Source organism: Mus caroli, unplaced genomic scaffold, assembly GCF_978045245.1.
Source record: "Mus caroli unplaced genomic scaffold, Mus_caroli_1 scaffold_6, whole genome shotgun sequence".
NCBI classification, from domain to species: Eukaryota; Metazoa; Chordata; class Mammalia; order Rodentia; family Muridae; genus Mus; species Mus caroli.
The window spans coordinates 14331947-14355542 of NW_028227261.1; the positions used below are offsets into that span (position 1 = coordinate 14331947).

The 23596-nt window shown below is 40.9% G+C and overlaps 1 protein-coding gene and 1 pseudogene across 7 annotated transcripts in view; one reads left to right on the plus strand and one right to left on the minus strand.

The window, feature by feature from the left end:
- Prdm2 (PR/SET domain 2) overlaps window positions 1-23596 on the plus strand; it is a 101360-nt gene that overhangs the window by 14361 nt on the left and 63403 nt on the right. For 4 of the 7 annotated variants that reach the window (XM_021161466.2, XM_085838710.1, XM_021161468.3 and 1 more), the window contains 3 exons: window positions 3837-3910; window positions 16724-16838; window positions 18347-18450. In XM_021161466.2, the coding sequence (XP_021017125.1) occupies window positions 3902-3910; window positions 16724-16838; window positions 18347-18450 (228 nt within the window). In that variant the 5' untranslated portion in view covers window positions 3837-3901. Of the gene's footprint in view, window positions 1-3836; window positions 3911-7274; window positions 7578-16723; window positions 16839-18346; window positions 18451-23596 lie in introns of those variants that run through there. The other 3 variants (XM_085838706.1, XM_085838707.1, XM_021161469.3) reach the window with 3 other exon arrangements.
- On the minus strand, window positions 11848-12305 carry LOC110292356 (large ribosomal subunit protein uL15 pseudogene; annotated as a pseudogene).

Genomic DNA, 23596 nt, shown 5'->3' on the forward strand with positions numbered 1-23596 from the left:
CCAGTCACTTCTTCCTTCTTTTTCACCATGCCATAACCAGCACTCGGCACTGTCTTTGCCCCTGACACTGCCACCTGCAAGCAGTGGCCACCTTGGTGTAGACTTCGAGCTCATATTCTGGAGTCTCTTGTGTTCTTCCTCTTCCCACACCTTCTCAGGTCCCAGCTCTTCTTCCTGTCTCTAGAGCAGCTTGTTTGATTGGCAGCAACTGCATGTGTGGGGACGAGCAGATTGTGATGCAGACCTCTCTTTGCTTTTCTGTATAGCACTTTCTCCACATTTCAGGTATTTTCTGTATTTGCTCATTGCTGGCCCCTTCTCTAGAGGCCAGGGAACTTCGTGTTTGTGGCCCCCTAGTGCTCAGGATGGAAGGAGTAGTGCGCAGGTGAAGGGCCACTTACCTGCTTGTATGGAACCAAGTGCTGTCTAATTTCTGGAATGTAAACTAAAGCCCATTAAGGTCATTCATTGCCATGACTTCTCTTGATTGACGAAGTGCAATGTTCAGAACTGATAACTATATATGACAGGAAGTTGTCAGTTGTTGCTGATACTGCAGGCTGCGCAGGAGGAGTTGGGGCAGGTGTTGTCACTGCTAAGGTTTTTTTTTGTGTGTGTGTGTGTGTGTTGACAAAGCATCTGTGGATTGTGGTGACAGTTGCACTACTCTGTAAGGATGGCAAATACTCTCTTTAAGATTTATGGCTCCGTGGTTAAGAGCACTGACTGCTCTTCCAGAGGTCCCAGCACCCACGTGGTGGCTCACAACCGTCTGTAACGGGATCCAATGCCCTCTTCTGGGGTGTCTGAAGACAGCTACAGTGTACTCATATACATAAACTAAATCTTTTAAAAAAGATTTATTTATTTCATTTTATGTGGATGATGAGTGTTTTGCCTGCATGTATGTCTATGTACATATACACATGTATGTGTATATGCATGTCTGGTTGCCTACAGAGGTCAGAAGAGGGTATTGAATTTCTTAGATCTGGAGTTATAGAAGGTTGTGAGCCACTTTTAGGTATAGGGAATGGAACCTGAATCCTTTGCAAGAGCAACAAGTGAGCCATCATCTCTCAGTCCATAAAGACTCTTGAACTGTACATTTCAATGGAGTTAGTCACATGACACAGGAATAGCCCAGTAAATCTGTTAAATTGCAGCAGCATAAACCCAAACAAAATCAAACAGCAGCACCACACAATTAACTAATAGCTAGAAGCAGGTTTGTACACAATGGCCAGGTTTTCTCAGTCTGCCTGAAGCTGAAGACGCCAATGCTTCCCTCAGAACAAAGGAAGCATGTGAAGATGGCACAGGCCTGCTGTCCCTGGAAGAAGCTTCATTTGTGATAGTTACAGTGATGCTGTTGAGTCTTAGGAGAATGAAAAGTGACACTTAAGGAAAATGGCACAGGTGTCTTACCTTCCAAATATCTCTCAACAAAATACTGTAGTTGGTTGTAGTATTTTTCTCATTTTTCAAAGAAGTTCCCATGGCAGAATTTATAAACTCATATGTAAAAGCTTGAAGAAGGTAACAGAAAACTGGAGCCTAAGATGTCACACAGTCCTAGAGGAACTGATAGTAGCCAGTGACCTCAGGTATGCATATCTAAGAGACCATGGGCCTTAGGACTTCTTCATACCCCAGAGCCACATTCAAATAGGATAACAGATTAAGTCTCAGGTTATAGGGGCATTTGTGTTTACTGTATTATACACATCCTAGGGAAGGTCTTATTGAATATCTATGAGAAAGATGTTTAAGTTACCTTCATATTTTATCTATTGAATATAACCAGAACTGACCCATGTAACAAGATGGCATGCTGTGGAATACATTCCTCGGGCACAGTAAACATAAAACTTAGTTCAGATGAGCATGTCCAGATTTAACTGTAAGACCTTGCTTGTTAAAAGCCATCCATCATGGTTCCCAACAGCTCAGGGAAGAACAGAAAGGCAACTCCCCTTAGAGCTAGCTAAGAATATCGCTTCTCAAAGCACTGTTCCTCTTATCCTTCCCGTCTAAAATGTGTGTCTTATATCACATGCCCCTGTGTCATTTATAGTCACGTCGGACAGTTACCCTGTAGGCGATGTCTCGTAGATCAAGGAAGTAATGTAATTGGACAGGGAAAAATCCTGTGTCTTGGTCTCTTATACTTCATGGTATGTTTATATGTGCTTACTGGAGACATTTACAATGCTACAGTGGAGAGTCGACTGAATAGTTATAATTTGTATATAAGAATCATAAATTCACTTAAAACATGTTGTAGCTTTATATTTTTTTAATTTATTTTTTTAAATTCTTAATTAAATTAATTTATTTTTATTTTTTGGATGCTGTCTCATATAATTCAGGGTAACCTTGAACTCCTGATTTAACTTTTTTTTTTTTTTTTTTCCTGAGACAGGGTTTCTCTGTGTAGCCCTGACTGTCCTGGCACTCACTTTGTAGACCAGGCTGGCCTCGAACTCAGAAATCCGCCTGCCTCTGCCTCCCGAGTGCTGGGATTAAAGGCGTGAGCCACCACGCCCAGCTGATTTAACTTTTTAAATGCTGAAATTACAGGTATGAACCATCATGCCTATAATGGCATATATTATATAGAAACAACTGTCTGTATCAACTTTTAAAAATATATATTTCTTATATATATATACATATATATATGCATATACACACATATATATGTATATGAACACACACACATACACACACATATGTGTGTATGTGTGTGTGTTCTTTCTGCATGTGCACCTGTGTGCCAGAAGAGGACATTAGATCCCCTTATACATGGTTGTGAGCCACCATGTGGTTGCTAGGAATCTAACCCAGGTCCTCTGGGAGAGTAGTCAGTGCTCTTAACCACTGAGCCATCTCTCCAGCCCTGCATTGACTTTAAAGATAGCAGTGCTACATAGCTCAGGCTGACCTTAAACTCTGAATCTTCCTGTCTCTGAGTGCTAGAATCACAATGTGACACCACACCTCTCTAGTAGATTATTATTTAGAAATGGATACAGTGACATACTACTTAAGGGAATGTTCTGACAATGTATCATTGGGCAGTTTTCTTTCTGCATGTTAGTATGTACTGGTACACCATTGCTGAGACCAGTGCTACACCATGACACAACAAAACAATCTCATAGGCTCCTCACTGTATATGTGGTCAGTGGTTGACTGCATTATTGTAATGAGGTATATGACTGTATGCCATATGTATTTACAAGAACTTTTGTTGTCATGTCGACTATGTCAAACGTAACACTCTAGAGATATAATTGTAGCTCTTTCCAGACCTTTTTAAAAAAGCCTTTGCATGGTACTGTCTGCTTTTTATTCTTCCCTTTGAAGAGAATTCCATGTGGCTCTTTGTAGTCAATCCACCTTACTGCTTCAGGAGCTTGAAAAACAGAGTAATGGAGTCTAATTGTGTTTGCATGTAGCAAATACTGAAAGCAAAAGAAAGTTATCTTCATTGCACACCACTTACTCCCTCTTTCAGGCTTTGTGTTTCTGACTATTAACACAGTTAATTTATTTCTCCTAAGGAGTGATATAATTCTTAATAAAAAATATGTCATCCTGATGATACTGCTTTGATTATTGAGTACAGTGAAATCCTAGTAAGGTTTAGCGAGAAGGGCATTTATTTATTGTTATAATGAATCTGAGACGTTAGTTGTCAGTGTGGACTGAGCTTAACTGGCATGGATTATGAATAGCCCTTGAAGCACATTCTGTAGTTCATATGTAGTTTTAAATCACTGTAAACTTATAGGCAGGTGAATATTACAATTGTCTGTTTTTCTTTTTAGGGCTCATGTAATCAAAGAAGTTTCTTTGTTGTGTGTATCTTTACAGAACACAACAGGAACTGAAAATGCATCAGGTGAGTTTAAATATAAAAATATATACAAATTCATGACCTAGATGTTAGGCAAGCTATTGATTTTTAAAGATAGCAACACAGGCACACTCCTTCATTCCTTCCTCCTGGATGCTTGCTTTTGTTTCCTAACACCGTTATCCCTCTGCCTTTGTTTGCACAGTGTGAGTTGTGTGTGGTGTGGCATGCGCATTGCTTGATGTGTGTTGGTGTTTCTTTGGATCCTGAGGGAGACTAATTTAGGAACTTTACCTCAGATTTCCTTTGTTAACTCCTCTTTTGCCACACTCAGAATTAGTTTTTTTGTGTTTTGTTCGTTTGTTTGTTTGTTTGTTTGGTACATATCAATCCTTTGTTCTCTGAACTTTTTATTTTGTAATTTACTGAGATTAAAAATCAATTTTAGAGACACTACTGCTCAAACAAACTTTCAAGTATCTTGTTCTTGAAAGTTCTTTGTATAAAGTACAGAATGCAGATACTGAAATGGAAGATGTTTTCTTTTGCAGGAGGATGTGTGTTTACCAGGAGATTAAACTATTCTGCTATGGGATATTTCTGTAACCTCAGTGGTATTAGCTATGTGATTTTAATGCATTCTAGAGCAATTTTCTTATTTTTTGTCTCATTCTCACAGTTACAGACATGGATGTCAGAAACAATCTCCTAAAAGTTTTTGTAAGCATGCCTTGAATCCCAGCATTTGGGAGGTAGAGGCAGTTAGGTCTCTGTGAATTTGAGGCTAGCCTGGTGTACAGAGCTAGTTCCAGGACAACCAGAGCTACAGAATAGAGAGACACTGTCTCAAAAAAACCAAACCAACCAACCAAACAAACAAAAAAAGAAATCCAATATGGATATCAGAAACATTATCCTAAAATTTTTTATAAGCAGATTTTTAAAAGATGTGAAAAATAAAAATATAAAGTATATATATATGTATATATATATTTTTTACTTCATAGCTTAAATCATTTAAGACTTGAAAACATTTTGTATCTTATCAATTGAAACTTTAGATACTTAAAAAAAAATCATTTCCAGGTGTTTCTAACTAGAAAGCACAAGCATAGTTTCATGAGGTGATGAAGTTTAATAAATTCTGTCTCATGTTGCGTTGAGAGAGATGAATTGTTGGAGTGGGTCATTTTGATTTCTTTTCATTGCTTTCATTATCAATGATAAGTTTATTTTAATACACAGGACTGTACCTCATAAACACGAATCTGGCGAGCACATGGGCACATGGTCTCCATTACAGTAATAGTTGAAGATTTACTGACATGCTTTTGAAGGCAGCTTATATTTGAAATGGTGAGGGGTTAGGAAAAAAGCAGAATGTATTTTTGGGGATCATCCACCAGAGGTATATTTATGTATGCATTTCATTTATTTTCCTAACTTAAGATTGATTCTTAATGTGAACCTGGTCATCAGCTTTGGCTTTTCAGCAGTCTGGGTCTCGTTAGAGGAGTCAGTTCTGGGGGGAGTGATAGTGACTTCCCAAAGTGGAATTTGAATGCAGACTTTGTTCTTGGTGTGGTATTTTGTGCTCATTTATCTGAGGAGCTGACGGTAAGCTTAGGGTTAATTGTGCATTGATTCTCATGTCCTACTGAGTCTATAAGAATCAAGTGTGATTAGACTTTATCTGTCCTGGGTGTTATTTGTTCCCATGGACAGAACCCCTCCCAGCATGTCATGGACACTGCAGTGAACCATGTGGATGAGGCTCTGCAGTCTTGATGCTCAGAGAAGCAGGCAAGGCCATTTCCAGAGGATAGTGAAAGTGCTGTGAAGCATCGAGTGCCTGTGAGGAGGAGTGGCGGGGAGGGCTAGAGGAAGTGCTCTGCGTTACACAGACGCTGATCTCAGAACCAAGGTGGGACACAGCCAGAATCCAGGTGCACAACAATACAGGAAAGGAAGTAATGGGCAGACTGACGCACAGTGCACAAAGGGCAGGGCCATATTTTATTATATTTTATTGCAAATGGGTAAAGTGTAGAAGTGGAATTGCTTATTTATATTTCTTCTCATGAAAAGGCAGTAAAATTTGCTTATTATGTATGAATATTCATATATATATATTTGTTTTCTGGGTGTTTATTTATTTATTTATTTATTATTTTTTAACTTTGGCAAAAAGTCTCTCTACATAGCCTTAGTCGTCCTAGAACTTACTATATAGACCAGGCCAGTCTTGAACTCACAGAGATCCCTCTGCCTCTGCCTCCCAAATGGTGGGATTAAAGATGTGTACCACCATACCCAGTCCTTATTATATTTTTAAAATTCAGAGCCATTAATCCATATTGCTCATGTGAAATGGTGAATGCAACCTTCTATAATAGCCATTTCACCAGTAGCAGCTGGCAGCTGGCAGAGTGTGTGAAGAGAGGGGCTGTGGTAGGGGAGGAGAGGCTGGTTCTGAGGCCACATGGAGCCAGGCAAAGAGGTACAAGGTCAGTTTCATGGGCCTTGTTAAAGATCAGAGGAGAGTTTGCTTGAGTGACGGGGGTGTTTGGGACAGTTCTGAGTAAAGGAATGTTTGAGTTGTGTTAATAAATATTAATTAAAATGATATATTTTCTGTTCTGTTATACTGATATTCCTGTTCTTTAAGTCTGATGACTTAAAGGTTCATTTTGCTTTAATGATTAATAAATATTTTGGATTATTAATTATGAGGTCAGCTAGATTTTCATGTGTTTGTAAGTTGGCCTTTCTATCTGTAAATAGAAAGTATTTAAAACTCTATCTTAGTTTCATACATTTAAAAATATTTATTCTGTTTGTATGTGTGTACATGTGTCTGTATGTAGATGCCCCTGGAGGCCTTGCAGCTGGAGCTACAGATGCTTCTGAGCCTCCTGCTGGGGACGCTGGCATCCAGAGCCAGCTCCAGCCCGGTTTAGTGTTTTCTGCAAAGAGGTGTTACATGAACATACTTGGGTTTTCTTTTCCTTTCTTTTTTAATACTATAGACGCTGTGTTTATTCCAGTCGTGGTATTTTTACAGTTTGACACTGGTTCATGGTTTCTTTTACCTCTTCATGTTTTAAGGATTTTCCCATCATTTTAGTTCTTGTTAAGATGTAGAGCTGCTGAACTCTGCCCTCTGTGTTACTGTTTTTCTGCTGTTAGTTAAACTCTTTCTTGTTGTTTGCCTTAGCTTACCATTGTAGTTGTATGTCGTTTCTGGTTTTCTCTTTTCTGAGTATCTTGTTAACGTTTTACCTCAGCTGTTTATCTCTGAGCTTAAATTTTAAGTTGTTTGATATAAAATGAGACTCCTAGGCCAGTTTTTCCCTAGATTTTCACCCCTGAGGTGTGATTTGTGTGCCTCATGGTGTACCCATTTGACACACATCTGCACTCAAGGAGATATGGCCATTTGCTGGCTGTGGGACATTGCCCTGTCCCAGGCTTCCCTTGCTGATTAGTCCTTCACAAGAGGCAGCTGCTGACGAACTTGGTGTCTCTACTGTCCTGTTCTCTAGTGTCATAGCTATGCAGTCCTACGGAGTGCATCCTGTGTTTATCTTCCCATGACTTGGTCATCCATCCGGGTTGTTGCTGCGTAGTGGCTGCATTTTCTTTGCAGAGGTTTATTTTATTTTATTTTATGTTTTAAAGACTGTCTGAGTTTGGCCAACTCCGTTCAAAGGTATGATTCTACCAGATGGTTAACACTGTGGTGACTGCTCGATTTCATTTTCATTATCTTCTTCCTTTTTTTCTGACCCTAAAAATAGACTGTTTCAGCATATGCTAATTATGTAGCAAAGAAGTGTTTATAATTATAGATACAAATATAAATTTCAGATTTAAAAAGACTTCCATAAGGTACTCCTAGTTGTTATGATTTAGATCTCAATAAATATTATCTTAAGAAATTTGTATTCTAATAATGGCACCTAAATCTTTTAAATCCAGTATTCTGCTAGATATATAATAATTTTTATAAACATGGGTGTGATTTTTTTTAATGAAACGATTAGATTATCTGAAAATTGAAAAAAAAAACCACATGGATTGTATTTCTTTAAATAATTGGAAGGCTTTGCTTTTTTGTGTTGTTTGGGCATGGATTATGGTAGACCAGACTTAGGGCTGTTTGACTTTGCCTTAGCCTTATGGTCCTTGATTCCTCTGAGCATCACTCCGTCTGTGACTGACAGGCTTGCATCCTGATGGGCAAAGGATAGGCCGGTGGTTACAGTCATGGTAAATGGGTTGGTAAACAAAGCCTCTGGGCTGCTGCCTGGGAAGTGGGAACACTGTAAATTACTGCTGCTACTTCAGCCAGCAGCAGCTACATTGTGGTTCTGCTTTCTAGTACCTTGTTGTTGACAAAAACAATCTTTATTGTTATTATGTGTAGATGTGTACTGTGTGCTGGGGAGGGATGCGTGCAACAGGTAGTTGCAGGATAACTCTGCGGAGTCTGATTTCTTTCCACTGTAGAGGCTGGGGTTTGAACTCAGGACATGTTTGCATGACAAGAGCTTTCCCTGCTGAGCTGTCTTGCTACCCTCTACCTTCTATTACATCTCATGGTGGATGTGAACTCAGACCTTTGCTTGTTCTGGTACAGTAACCTTATGGCTTGTGCTGCTGACAGCTTCTCCATGGCCTTTGTGTCCTGTGTGTCTATGATAGAAAAGTGATGGAAACTCAAAAGGAGTAGTCACAGTGAGTTGTTTCTCTTTATGAATAAGCTGGGATTCAAACTGAACTTGGAAAGATGAAGAAGACACTGACTGGCTGGAAGGATGGCTTAGGAGAAGCAGCAGCATGAAAACCTGCCTTGTGATAGACTCCTTGATCCAGAGGAGGAAGAACACAGAAGCTATGCCTGCTGTTTGTCACGGGCCAGAGCAAGATGGCAACCTTTTTATCTCCCCACAGAATTGTGGGATTTTTGTTTGTTTCTCTTTTTCTCTTTAAAGCACACAGTAGACCAAGCAAACTCCATCTGACAATGTGTCTGTAGACTTTGTTTGCTGCCCTTGATAAAAATAGTTTAAAATTAAAGTATCAATTTAGACTTTGTCTTCCGTGGGGCAGGATCTTAAATGTGTGTGTGTGTGTGTGTGGTGTGTGTGTGTGTGTGTGTGTGTGTGGTGTAGGCGTGTAAGGTGTGTGTGTGGTGTATGCGTGTAAGGGGTGTGTGTGTGTGTGTGTGTGTGTGTGTGGTATGTGTGTGTGTGTGGTGTGTGCGTGTGTGTGTGGTGTGTGCGTGTGAGGGGTGAGTGTGTGTGTGTGTGTGTGTGTGTGTGTGGTGTGTGCGTGTGTGTGTGTGTGTGTGTGTGGTGTGTGTGTGTGGTGTGTGCGTGTAAGGGGTGGGGAGAATGGGTGTGTGATTAGTGATCAAGCCTAGGGCCTTGTCCATGTAGACATGAGCTCTCCAGTGAACCACATCTGCAGGTCAGTTATGATTTGCTGTTGCTGCTGGTATTGATGAGGATGTTTGCTTGTCCTCCATCAGCCTGGGTGCTGTAGACTGGTCAGACCTGCCCTACTTCATTGGCTCATGAGACACTCACTGTGCATGTGTGGGTGTAATAGAGATTGCCTTGCTATTTCAGGCGTTAGGGCAGTGGAGTAGGTAAGAGCATCAGGTACCATAGACTTAAAAAGTTCAGTCATCTTGGTTTGTGGACACATTACTTCTGGAATTCCTTTCTGCTTTGATGATATATTTTTTAAAATATTTATTTATTTATTATATGTAAGTACACTGTAGCTGTCTTCAGACACTCCAGAAGAGGGCATCAGATTTTGTTATAAATGGTTGTGAGCCACCATGTCGTTGCTGGGATTTGAACTCAGGACCTTTGGAAGAGCAGTCGGCGCTCTTAACTGCTAAGCCATCTCACCAGCCCCCTGCTTTGATGATATTATTTCATGAATTCCTCTGTCTCTGCCATGGCTCCTAATACAAGGACCTATTTCTCCCTTTGTCTTGCTTCACTCTGGGATAATGGCATCTTGAGTTCTCTACTTCCCATGAACTCTTTCTGCACTTCCAGGAATCCATGTACTCTTCATCTATCCCTTTGTGTCTCAGACCTCTTAGCAGTTGAAGCTGGACCTTTGCTCATTTGTTCATAGCCCTCCCTTTTCTGTGTCTCCTAGCCTGGGCAAAACACCAGACGGAGGAGTACATGCCTTAAACCTGCTCTTGATTGACACACCGGCCAGTAAGGGCTCACTAAATTTCAGCCCCAGGAGTCTTGTAGGGAGGAAAGTGGAGGCAGACTTGAGGCCTGGCTGATCCTGGTGAAGTGTAGAGGCTGCAGTACAAATACAAATTGGCACCTTTAGGTGCTGGTTCTGGTGTGAGGTATGGCTTCCTTCCTGGGCCTGCCAGACTGCAGCCCTGATCAAAGATCACTATGCTTAGGACTCTGAAACATAGCAGTACATCCTAGAATGTTCTAGTTTGTTCTCTCAAATTAGCTACGCCACCATGGAATCCATGATGTAACATGAGTAAGTCACCTGGGCCAAGGGATAGATGGCAGGGAAAAGCATATGGTTCTTCACAGTTTCCAGTAAGGTCAGACCTGGAACATCACATTTTTAAGGTTTTGGGGTTTTTTTGTGTGTTAGGCAGTGGGGACAGAGTTTCCCCATAGATGGCTTCATGAGCAGGAGGTTGGCAGGTGTTAACTCACCATTGTTTCCTTCCTACTCAGTACAATGCCAGCATGGAAAGATTTGTTAATGATTGAATGAAGAAGGGAGACCTGTGACCATCAGTTGGGGACAACTGGCTCTCTTTGGTTTGAGGGAGTAGAAAGTTGAGGGCATCAGATTGACAAATATTAGTGAATTAGTTAAGACTCAGTAAATCACTAACTTACCACATTAAACTTCAGGCTTGCTGATCCAATTGGCATGTTTGGAGTGAGTCCTCATTATAGGAAAGCAGAAAGAAAAATCTGGTAACATCTTCCATCTAGAACACAGAGGTCTCATTAACCCCAAAGCAGTGACATGCCTATCTTCAGCAGCAGCAAGGACAGACAGACATTTTAGGCCTGCGAGTCTAAGGAAGCTGTGGGTGGCTTGCTGAGCACATCCATTCTGTGTTTGCCTCCTTTGCCTTTCGCTCCATGCTGGTGGATGCTGCTCTCCAGGCTCACCTCTGGCGGTTCCTGCCTTAGCTCTGGCTGTCTCTCTCATGTCCTCTGTTCTGAACACATTGACCTTTTTTGCCTATCTGCTCTCTGAGTTCACCAGGCTTCTTCCTAGTCATGATTTGGTTTCTACTGTTGCTGTCTGCATTTGTCACACTTGAAGCATTTTCTCTGACGTGGCCCCTGGACTGCAGTCCCCTCCCCGCTCATCTTCTACACTTGATCTGGACTCTGAGCATTGGGCACTGTTTGGATTTTGCATTTTTGACTGTTCTTACTACATAGAGGCATTGTTGGGGCAAATGGGACTCCCAGAAGGGACTCAGAAATATAGTGGTGCATTAATATTGAGTAGATAGATATTATAGTTTCTTTTAGATTAAGACTGGAAAGAGAAACAGTTGTGATTGTTTCATGTAAGAACCAAGGCAGGTCAGTTCAAAGTATGAAAATACATCTAATATTGTCTTAAGTAAATGTACAAAAGTGTCTAGCTTATAAGTGCTTCGGGAGACAACTTTTTTTTTTTTTCCATGGAAAATGTTAGCATTTAATTAACCTCCGGTGTGGCTTTTAAGCCACCAGAACACAGGCACCTCCAACACCCTTAATTTTCACTCTTTATTTATTTATTTATTTATTTATTTATTGAGACAGGGTTTCTTTATATCTCCCAGGCACCTCCAACACCCTTAATTTTCACTATTTATTTATTTATTTATTTATTTATTTATTGAGACAGGGTTTCTCTGTATCTCCCTGGCTGTCCTGGAACTTACTCTGTAGACCAGGCTGGCCTCGAACTCAGAAATCCGCCTGCCTCTGCCTCTTAATTTTCTCTTCAGCTCTTCTGCTGAAGAATTTGGCCTTCACGATGACAGGTTGCTTAGGGAGCTTTCCCTTGCCCAGAACTTTGTAGTAGCCTGATCGAACAACATCAATGATGGGAGCAGCTCCAGTCTTGTTTTTTTGCTGCATTGACCCGCGTCTGCTCGCTGACCAATGTCCACAGTTTATCCAAGTTGCCTGTTGGGCAGAAGCTCTGGTTCCTCTTCAAGTGGTAATGCCGCATACCAACTTTCCCAAAGTAACCTGGGTGATATTTGTCAAAGTTGATCCTGTGGTGATGCACGCCTCCAGCATTCCCGCGGCCGCCTGGGTGCTTGCGGTGCTTACGATGCGGCCGTGGCTGTGGCTCACGTGGCCCCGGAGTTTCCGGGTCTTCCTCAGTCTGGATGGCATGGCGGTGGCAGAAAGGGAAAAGGGGGGAGACAACTTTTTAAAAAACATTCTTTTGCTCCAAAGGTTTATTTCTAAATTGCTTGTTTCTAAAATTTCCTTTCCTTTCCTTTCCTTTCCTTTCCTTTCCTTTCCTTTCCTTTCCTTTCCTTTCCTTTCCTTTCCTTTCCTTTCCTTTCCTTTCTTCCTTCTTTTTCTTCTTTCTTCTTCTTTCTTTCTTTCTTTCTTTCTTTCTTTCTTTCTTTCTTTCTTTCTTTTCTTTTCTTTTTTTTTTTTGGTTTTTCGAGACACCTGGAACTCACTCTGTAGACCAGGCTGGCCTTGAACTCAGAAATCCACCTGCCTCTGTCTCCTGAGTGCTGGGATTAAAGGCACCACTGCCTGGCTAAAATTGCATTTTCTAATAAAAAGGATTTTTGTGTAGTAAGTCTCTATGCTCCCTAAATAATAAGATATACCATGCACTGACATAGTGTTTAACCTGCACTGAGTAGGTTAAAGTATATAAGAAGATGTGTGCAGATCATATGCACATTTTGTGCTATTCATATAAGGAACTTTGAGCACTTTTGGACTTTGAGAGTAGGATAAGTCCTGATCCTGGATCAGTTGGGAGACAACTGTATCAGCCCTATGGATTATCTATTACAAATCCAAGACATTCTGGCATACATTGAAAACTGTATTCTGAGAGATGACCCTGCTCGTTCAAGTCTGTCTGTCTTAAGAGAGGTCGGGTGATGGCGATGGTGATGGAGGTGGCTGAGCAGTTAAGAGCTGCTTTTGGGGATGATCTGCGTTTGATTCCCAGCACACACATGGCAGCTCACAACTGTCTGTAACTCTGGTTCCAAGGCATCTGGCATCTTCTTTTGGCCTCTGTTCACAAAACACACATGAGGTGCATTTGTATATGTGTAGACAAACACACACACACACACACACACACACACACACACAGAGTTTGGTTTGGTTTGGTTTTGGTGTTTGGAGACAGTTTCTTCCTTTAGCCCTAGTTGTTTTGGAGCTCTGTCTGTAGGCCAGCTCATAGAGATCTGCCTACCTTTGTCTCCTGAGTGCTGGGATTAAAGGTGTGTACCACCCTGCCCAGCACAAATATTTTTTTAAAAATGTTACATTTGGAGGCTGGAGAGATGACTCAGTGGTTAAGAGCACTGACTGCTCTTCCAGAGGTCCTGAGTTCAATTCCCAGCAACCACATGGTGGCTCACAACCATCTGTAATGAGATTTGATGCCCTCTTCTGGTGTGTCTGAAGGTAGGTGCAGTGTTTTTGTTTTTGTTTTTGTTTTTGTTTTTTTTTTTGGTTTTTCGAGACAGGGTTTCTCTGTATAACCCTGGCTGTCCTGGAACTCACTTTGTAGACCAGGCTGGCCTTGAACTCAGAAATCCGCCTGCCTCTGCCTCCCAAGTGCTGGGATTAAAGGCGTGCGCCACCACGCCCGGCTGGTTTTTTTTTTTTTTTTGGTGCAGTGTTTTATATATATATATATATATATATATATATATATATATATATATTTGTAAATAAATCTTTAAAAACAAAACAAAACCAAAAGTATAAGAGTTTGGTTCATAGCACGCACACAGAAGAAGAAGGAGGAGGAGGAGGAAGAAGAGGAGGAGGAAGAAGAAAGAAGAAGAAAAGAAGAAGAAAGATGTTACATTAATCATTTTATAGAGAATCATATACTTATTCGACTATGTAAATGCAACAACTATTTTGACTCTCCAACAGTGGGAATGAGAGACACAGAGTGTGTCTGCTACAGTCTCACAGGGATGTACAATTCAACACATAGCTATACACATCATTATGAAAAATTGCCTAAGAACTTTAAAAGAAAAATAGGGAGAGAGGGGGTGGTTGAATTGAGCCTGCCTTTGCTTTTCTAAGGATGTGTTGAGCAGTTTGCAGCCATGGAGATGTTCCAGCAATTACCCAGATGGGAGGGGGAAGCCATGGCTGACAGTTTCTAGAGTGTTCTGTTGTGAGTTTAGTTGCATCTTATTTTCACTGAAGACAAATACAGTGAACAGAAAAAAGAGCTTCTACTAGAAAGACGAGCCCACATTAAAATCGTGGTTGAGTCTAGTTATGGCGTCTCATCTTCCTCGTCCCAGTACATCAGCGGCTGAGGTGGGAAAATCTTGAGTCAAGGCTATTTGCAAGACCATAAGCAAAGCAAAACATAAGACACACCCTAGATGAGTGGTTGACCCACAAACAGCTCCTCCCTACCCCCCCTCCCGCCCCCCAGCAGCTCTGCTGAGGTCTTCTGTATTTACAGGTGTTTCAGGAGTTTAATAAGTCTTCAGTGAAGCCACACATTTCCTATGGAAGACCATCCTTGCCTTGGGTACCTCCTGCTGCTTTCCCATGAGTCTGGGAATTGAGGGCACAGGCTCTCTGATGATTCCAGCGAGTCTTTTTTTTTTTTGAAACAGAGTTTCTCTGTATAGCCCTGGCTGTCCTGGAACTCACTTTGTAGACCAGGCTGGCCTTGAACTCAGAAATCCGCCTGCCTCTGCCTCCCGAGTGCTGGGATTGCCCGGCTCTCCAGCGAGTCTTAATGGAAACCCACAGTGACTATGGATTTGGGCTTTAAAGTTAAACTAGTGTTCAAAGTCAGATACGCCACTTTTCTAAGCCTCAGTTTTCTAGAAGTGTGTGTGTGTGTGTGTGTGTGTGTGTCTGTCTGTCTGTCAGTCTGTAGGGGCTACCTCTCAGGGAGGATAGGTAGGCTACAGCTGAGGAAAGGGAAGAAGGTTCTCATTGATTATTCTAAGTGGCTAGCCGTACACACACACTCATAATTCTGGCTAATATTTATTGGTGTTATTCTGTTTATTGGTGCCATAGGATATTATCAGGTCAGTACTTTTCCCCTTTTGGCAGAAAAAACTTATTCATTTTTCTAAATATCTAGCTTCTGTATTAAAACATTTTAAAATGGGAATCGCATATATAGAAGTGAGAAATGTCTGTTAAGTTTATTGATATTTTTAGCTAATTAGAAGTACAGGAGGCTATTTTCTGGGGGCAATTTGAAACTTATATTTTTAGAAAGTATGTTGGAGGATTTGTTGGGAAAAGGATATAAGTCATAGCAAAGAAAGTATCTGCGCTTCTGAAGCAAGCGCACTGGTAGCTCGGCCTTCCCCAGAGGTGATACAGCTATAGATGCTCTCTTGGGCTCTCTGACTCCAAGCCAGCCAGGGGACAGCCAATGATGATTGGAGTTGTTGGAACTGAAATATATATATTTAAATATTGAAACTGAGGCGGTTTTGAGTTTGGGTGGCTTGTTTTTCTTTGTTTTTTTTTTTTGCTTTGTTTTGGCGCCTAACATTTTGTTTCTGTTTTTGAGACAAGGTATTTCTGTTCTATGTTTCTGTTTGTCTGGAACTTGATATGTAGAACAGTCTGGTCTTGAACTCACAGTGATACTCCTGCCTCTTGTCACCCAGTGCTGGGATTAAAGGCATGCTCCACCAAGCCTGGCACACATGTAATGAGAGTTACAGGTGCTTCAGGCCCGGCAGTGGTGACACATGCCTTTAATCCCAGCACTTGAAGAGACAGGTGGATCTCTGAGTTTGGGGCCAATTTGGTATACATGGTGAATTCTGGGCTATACAAAGAAACCCTTGTCTTGAAAAACAAACAAAAATTAAAAATGCTTCATTGCTGTAAGAAAATTAGTCTTTAGTTTTCAGTTTGATTTGGAAATGATTCTAAAAGCTACATCCTGGTTTTCCTTGTTGATACCAGTATCCTTATTCCTTACACAAACATTTAATACTAATCTTATTTAAGACTCTGATGAATTCCAGCTCAGTTTTGAGACATAAGTCTCTATTTCTGTCAACTCTGAGATATTGTGATCTTTGCTGTTCAGTGGCCTGATACATAGTGGTCAGCTATTGCTCCTTGGAAAGTCCCACTTGAAGTGAGGGCTAACAGTGAGCTGGCACTCTCTATAGAATGTCCAACCTGCTCAGGTTGCTGGAGGGATACAGGAGGGAGGCAGCATCTGATGGGTCAAATGGCCTTCATGGAGTGTGGCAAAATTATCCTTTTAGGGTTGTAGTGTATTGCTGGTAGCCTTTGATTTAGTAACAGCTGTGTTCTGCTGCCAGTTCTGTGGGAGCACTGTTAGAGAGCAGTGCAGTGCTGGGGACTTACATATTTTGAAAGTGGATACAGGTGGCTGGAGCAGACCAGACCCTGGTTGGCAGGATGCTAGTGTTTCATTACTAGGCTCAGCCAGTGATACAGCAGCTCCAGACCTGTCCCCTTCTGCTTTGTGCACTTCAGGTTCAGTAGAGCAATGCAAAGCAAAACAAAAAACACTGCTGGTTTTCTTCCTTTTGCTATGACCCTTCTGCTGTTTGCCTTGCAGAACACTGAGTCTGTGGCAGCCACTGAGACTCTGGCTGAGGTACCTGAACACGTGCTTCGAGGACTTCCAGAGGAAGTAAGACTTTTACCATCTGCGGTCGACAAGACTCGGATTGGTGAGTACTCTTGTTGTAGGAGTTGGGCAGCAAAGAGTAGGCTGCTTTCTGGGGGAGCAAGGATCATGCTAGGTAGGCATTATGCCAAAAAAGGGAAAGCTTGACCCTCACTTAAAAGATTAAGTGGTGTGTGTGCACTTTCTACATAAGAATCCAGGGTAGACATGGGTTATAGAAAGCAAACCAGCTTCCTCTTGCATATTCGATCCTAGGTTTTGTGTTCCAGTGTGCCTTCCTCTGCATCTCCACGGGCCTCATCCTACACAGTGGGTGGTTTCCTCTGATTTCACTGAGCCTTGAGACACATTTATCTCCTTACTTTTCAGTTGACTTTACATCTGTTCCTGTTACTGACAGTCTGCCTTTACCCATTGCCCTACCATTTCCACTTAAGGACCTTTTGTGGGTATTTGAATGAACGGAACGATATAAGCTGGCTAGACTTTCTTGTTGAGTATAAAAGCTTGTTTGTGTTTGATTTTTGTGTCTGTGATGTAAGTTTTAGATGCAACACTAAGAGTAAGTTGTAAAGCTCTTGTAAGAACACACTCCTGAATAGATCATGCTTCTATCCTTTTGTCATTTAGATTTTCTTCTGGTGAGTGTTAGTGTAAATCTGACTTGCATGTCTTCTCATTCTCATTGGAACTTTGCTTACTGAGCACTGGGGATATTACATTGTTTTGTCTGAACAGAAACGGCTGTCTCACAGTTTAACTGGTTGTTAGTGTTTATAGATGCAATTCCTAGCTGACTTTTGGTGGGAGTGGAGTGTGTATGTCCCAGCCACACGCAGCAGGACTAGCCTCTGCCTCCTGTTCTGTACAGAATGTGTTGTTCTTGACTGCAGGGATCCTGAGGTTCTACTGACTGCATCTTCATTGGTTTGCTGTCCTTTCTGGTAGGTTTTATGACAGGTAAATAGGAGATGCCATAGGTTAGCATGTATGCTGACTCTGAAACTCTGCAAGACAAGATGTCTCATGAACGATGTTTTACAGAGCTAATGAGTGGAAACGATGTTTCCACTGTAATTAGGCAAATCAACTTCAGAAGTATTTATTTATAAGACCCAAGTCTAACCCTGATTATAAGAGAACTGTAAGAGTGGCTTTGTTTAGTAAGGGCAGCTTGAGGTTTGTACAGAGATAGAATGAAGAGTTTGAATGATTTATAGCTTTATTCCATTCATATTTTCTCTTATGTTAACTTTCAAGTGTTTATGATTGTACTACATATGGTCTATTTTACATATGAAAGTTAATATAAGCTTTTAAAAAGTTGTAATCAGTGCAGATTCTTTACAGATATTGAGAAGATATCAAGGGCATACAGAAGGAAACTCCGAATCTCCGGAGGACTTTAGTTGATTTGATTGAACTTAATTCAGTTACTTTGCTGTTAAGCAACCTAGCTTTTTAATTGTTTTGTAAAACTGAATGACATTAATGCTCTCGATATTTAAAATAACCACGTTACATTATAAAAATACTGTTTTTATTTTCTAGGTGTCTGGGCCACTAAACCAATTTTAAAAGGGAAAAAGTTTGGGCCATTTGTTGGTGATAAGAAGAAGAGATCCCAGGTTAGGAATAATGTGTACATGTGGGAGGTAAGAAAGAGAGTTTCAAGAGCCCACTCCCTGTTTTCACAGGATCTGACGGGTTAAAGTTAAAACAGTAATTTCAATGTGTTCTTTAAAGGTTGTTCGTTAAAGAGAAAATGACTTTTCTGGGTAGACTGTTGTTTGCATGTGTGTGTAGTGTGAAGCTGCCCCATTGTCTTTGATGGTAAATGGCACATCTGTGTTTTGTATTTTTTGTTCAGGGCATTTTGCCTTGTACCTGAGACCTTGACTTCCTCTGTCATTTATAAATGACACAGATACACCATAAAACATACTCCAAAGGCTGCAAAGAATAGTCTTAGATTCGTCTCTGCATGTCAGAAAGCAGTTTCTATGTCCCTGGAATATTCAGAGGTAGACATATATAGCACATGGCACATTTACATAGAACTTTTTATTTTACGAAGGATTTTCTTCTACTTCATATATCTTCAACAATCCTGGAGGACAAAGCAGGGCAGTGGCAGGCAGCCTTTTATAGAAGCTTTCAGTGATGCAGGGGCAATCTTTGCTCTACATCCAGGCCTGAGGAGGGCAGATGTAGTCAGAGCCACACACATCTCCTGGAAACAGTGGGACAGTTACACATATTCTCCCAGATTGCCGGGGCCGGATTCTGCTTCTACACCAGTTCTCTGACTTAACTTGTGCCGTTAAGCCTTCCATTAAAGAGTGGGAAGCACCTCAGGGGATGGCTCCTTTACAAGTTCCGTTTGAATGAGAAGTAATCACATCTGTTTCACACTTATTGACATAGAGAAGCCTGACAGTGAAATGTGTAGGCAGATACCTCCCAAGAGTCTCAGGGCATTGGGAGGGGCAATTCTTAAGGCTATAAAGGTTATAGCTTGGTCTGACAGTTTCATCATTTGTATTTCTTTCTTATGAGTTAGTTGTTTGCGATAGTATCTGACTGCAAACCCTGGGAGCTTTGGGAAACAAGAATTTACCTCAAGGATCAGGACTGTTTGGAAGTGAAAGAGCTTTGTAATTGTAAAAAAATGGCTTGGTCACAAAAAGTCTTCATTACTAAAGATAATACCTTTATTTTAGTATTATTAAAAATGTATTGCTTGTACAATATTGCTCTCAAATAAAGCACCTTATTAACTTAAAAAGTTTCGCAGAAGAAGCTAAAAGGTAAGCTTGACTTGGTTAGTAATCTAAGTGAGGAATGTCGGGGAATTACATGTTTATTTACAGTCTATGAGTACAGTGCCGAGTAGAGCAGATGCCACCATTGCCTAAGGGAATGCAGTGGCACCTTGTAACCAGTGTAGCAGTGTAATATTGGACATGCTGTGTAAACCATCACTCAAGTCTTAAAACAATTATCATCTGCATTCAAATTCATGTACAGTGTGCTCACAATTGTGATTTGCAACCGAGAACTACTAGGAACTGATTTTCCTCTACACATAACGTCCTAGTTAAGATTCTTTGCATATATAGGCTTCAGTTTGGAATTCCTTGTGAAAATATCACTTCTTTGTAGTCAGGTTCAAGTTTACATCTTGCTCTTGTGAAGACTGACTTTCCTTACAAGAAAGAAAGTCAGAAGCTCACTTAGGTCACATCTGAGAGGGCTTTTTATTTTTAAGAAGTGTTAAAATAGGATATAGGTGGCATAGGTGTATATATATGCATATGGCAAAGTATCAGGAATAATAACAATAATGGGCATATTTGTCATAAATAAATTGAAAAATTAACTTATTGGTCTTATCCCCAGACTTGTATCAGAAATTCTCTTCCTAATATCATAGAGTTTATCATCAGAACTGCATCTTGGTGATTGTCCTTCCATCAAAGTCCCTTAAGACCTGCTTAAAATACATTAGCAATGGAATCTTACGTCCCAGCTCATAGACCATTGTGTGCTCACCTAAGACAAGGTGTTCAGTTGCCTTTCTTGAGCCCTTGACTGTCTGACTCCTTAAGTTCTCCAAGGTTTCCTTTTTTTTTTTTAAGATTTTATTCATTTATTTTATGTATATGAGTACACTGTAGCTGTATAGATGGTTGTGAGCCTTCGTGTGGGAATTGAATTTCAGACCTCTGCTTGCTCCAGTCAGCCTCGCTCCCTCAGGCCCAAAAATCTGTTTATTACTTATTTAGATAAGTACTGTTGCTGTTTTCAGACACACCAGAAGGGAGCGTCAGATCTCATTATGGGTGGTTGTGAGCCACCATGTGGTTGCTGGGATTTGAACTCGGGACCTTTGGAAGAGCAATTAGTGCTCTTACCTGCTGAGCCATCTTGCCAGGCTCCAAGGTTTCACTGAAAGCATTCACATTCCTCTTAATCCAGATGAAGATGAAGGATGCTCAGGGCGAGTGCATGGAGGAGGTGCTCTAGAGAGAGGACAGCATGCTTTGATCTGCTTTCAGCAGGACTGTGGGGACCTGACATGCTGGACTGTCTGTAACACTTTTTTTGACCATCCTGGTGTGTTGAGCAATAACAGAATTTTGAAACCATCCCCGATACAAAGTTCTCCCCTCCTTTTGAAAGTCAGAGTCTTGCTTTGTAGCCTAGGTTGACTTTGAACTGGTATCCTTTTACTTCTATCTCCCATGTGCTAGAATTTTGAGCACGGGTTACTGTATGCCTGGAGCTGATAAAAAGCCTTTCAAGTTTTGGGCTCATGTGGTTGCTAAAAACAGATTTTTTTAAAAAAGAATTTTCTGAGCAAGATTTATTCTAATAACCCTTTAAGGATAGATTGCTTTATTTTGCTTTTATTGCTTTGAAACAGAGCCTTGGTTGTAAATTAGCCACAAATTCAAACTCCTCCTGCCTTAGCCTCCTGAGTGCTGATAATATAGGCACATACCACTCTTCAAGCTCCTAATTAGATTTTGTTTTAGAACAGTGTTAGGCTCAGAGAAAAATTGATTGGATACTTCTGTTTCAGTTTGTTTTGTTCTGCTATGATAAGGTACCAGATCCTGTGCAACATACAGAAGCTCATCATGAAGGCTGAGAGGTCCAAGAACAAAGAGCGCTATGTATCTGATGAGCACTTCTTAATCTATTACAGATGAAGGCAGAGCCTGAGAGGAAAGCTATAGCCATTTATAACCTGCAGCCAGAGCTGCTACAACCTCAACGCCCCATTACACCCTGTGTCTCTACACAGTACACACATTTGGAAGCCATTTCTACCCAGTTGACCTGAATACTCACAGGTTTTTCATCCATCAATATCTCTAGTATTCAGTACACAACCCCTTTTTCAGTGCAGGGATTCATGACGTGTGTACCTGGTCCAGTTATAAGTCTTAAAATTTTAAACAGTGCTAGCAAGGTGCCTCACTAGGTGAAGATCCTGCCACCCAACTTGATGACCTAAATTCCATTGCTGCACCCACATGGTGGAAGAAGACCCCCCCCTTACAATGTAATTAGAAAACTATGTACTTCCCATAAACTGTATGAGAGTATATAAAAAGCTCACCAAGAGGTAAAGTTCACTTAAACTCCTCGCACCCAGCATTGATGAACATTCTTCTAACTCTACAGTAAGAGTTTGCTAAGCTAGTGAGGAATTGCCTTGGTCAGAATCTCATGTAGATTCTGTCTTTTCTCTGCCTTGTGCCGCTCCTGTCTTGCCTCTTCAATACTAGTACCCATTCCCACACCACTTGTAGGAGTGGAACATGCTTTTTCCTACCCATGTCCCAGGAGCCGTGTCTGTCTGTGTCAGGTGCTTTGTGTTTGCCTTCTTTTTTGTTTGTTTGTTTGTTTGTTTGTTTTTTTTTGTTTTTGTTTTTTGGCTGCTCATAACTCGTTTGTCTGTCTGCCATCCATATTTACCTTCTGTTGAACATTTAAATGGCTTTAATCTTTTGCTGAGTATGTATAGTTCTTCCAAGAATAACCTCACTATACATGCAATATTCTGACTTGTCTGATATTTTCTTTAAGATACATTCCTAGAAGTGTAAATGTTAAATCAAAAGTTATGTAAACTTCTGTACATTTTTTGTCAGTTTTGCCCAAAAGCACTTAGAAAGACTTACAAGACCAACAAGAGCATATTTTTTCTAGGCCTTTGAAACTTAATATTGCTTATCTTTTTAATAGCCTTTAAAAAATCTATTCTTTTATGTGAATGGTTACTGACTGCTTGTATTACATTTTGATCATCTTGGCAATAAATTCTAGAGGACAGAGGGAAGAGCTAGAACTCTTATCAATTGAAATTGATACAGAAATGATCACTGCATAGTGAGAAGTTCTTAATACAGGTTTTGTTTTGTTTTGTTTTGTTTTGTTTTGTTTTCAGGAGCAAACCCCCGTTTTTTATAAGTTAGCATTGTGAATAAATGTTAGTGTGTGAGCTCGACAGCTAGTGCTGGCTGTGTCCTTGTAGTTGGATGTCATTTGGAAGCTGCCAGTTGGTTCTGCAGAGCCTGGTTTCATGAGGTGCTCATTATGCTTGCTGCTGATGTCCAGCTGTCAGACAGAGTGTCTCTAGATCCAACTTGCGCACTGTGTTTTAAAGCTCCCAAACTAAGGAGCATCTTTATATTTTTAAACACTGTGGCACATGAAGATACCATGAAATTCAAATTTCAGTTAATGAGGAAAGTTTATTTATTGGTACACAGCCACATCCGTTTGTCTGTTTTCTGTGGAGTTGAACAGTGGCAGCGTTCTGTATGGTCAGTAAGGCCAACGGTACCTTTAATAAGTGTCAGCGTTTTGCTTGCATGTGTGCCTGAGCAACATGTGTGTACAGTGCCTGCAGAGGCCAGGAGAGGGAGTCAGATCTCCTGGAACCGGAGTTACAGACATTTGTGAGCTGCTGTGTGGGTGCTAGGAATTGAACCTGGGTCCTCTGGAAGAGCTTTTTAACTCCTGGGCCATATTTCCTGTCTTCTCCCCCCCCCCCCCCAAATACTTTCACATTATTCTATGGAAAGTTTACTGTGTCTTGGCAGTGTGGGGAACAAGCCAGAGGAGTGAATGTGGAGGTGTCTGGTGTTCTGGTTTACCCAGTGGGGTACAGCAGTATGCAGAACTTGGTACTTCAACTGTAGGATGATTGTCATAGTAACAGCAGAGCCAAATATCTGCTGTTTCAAGAGTTTTATAATAGTTGAGGGTATTGAAGTAGAGACG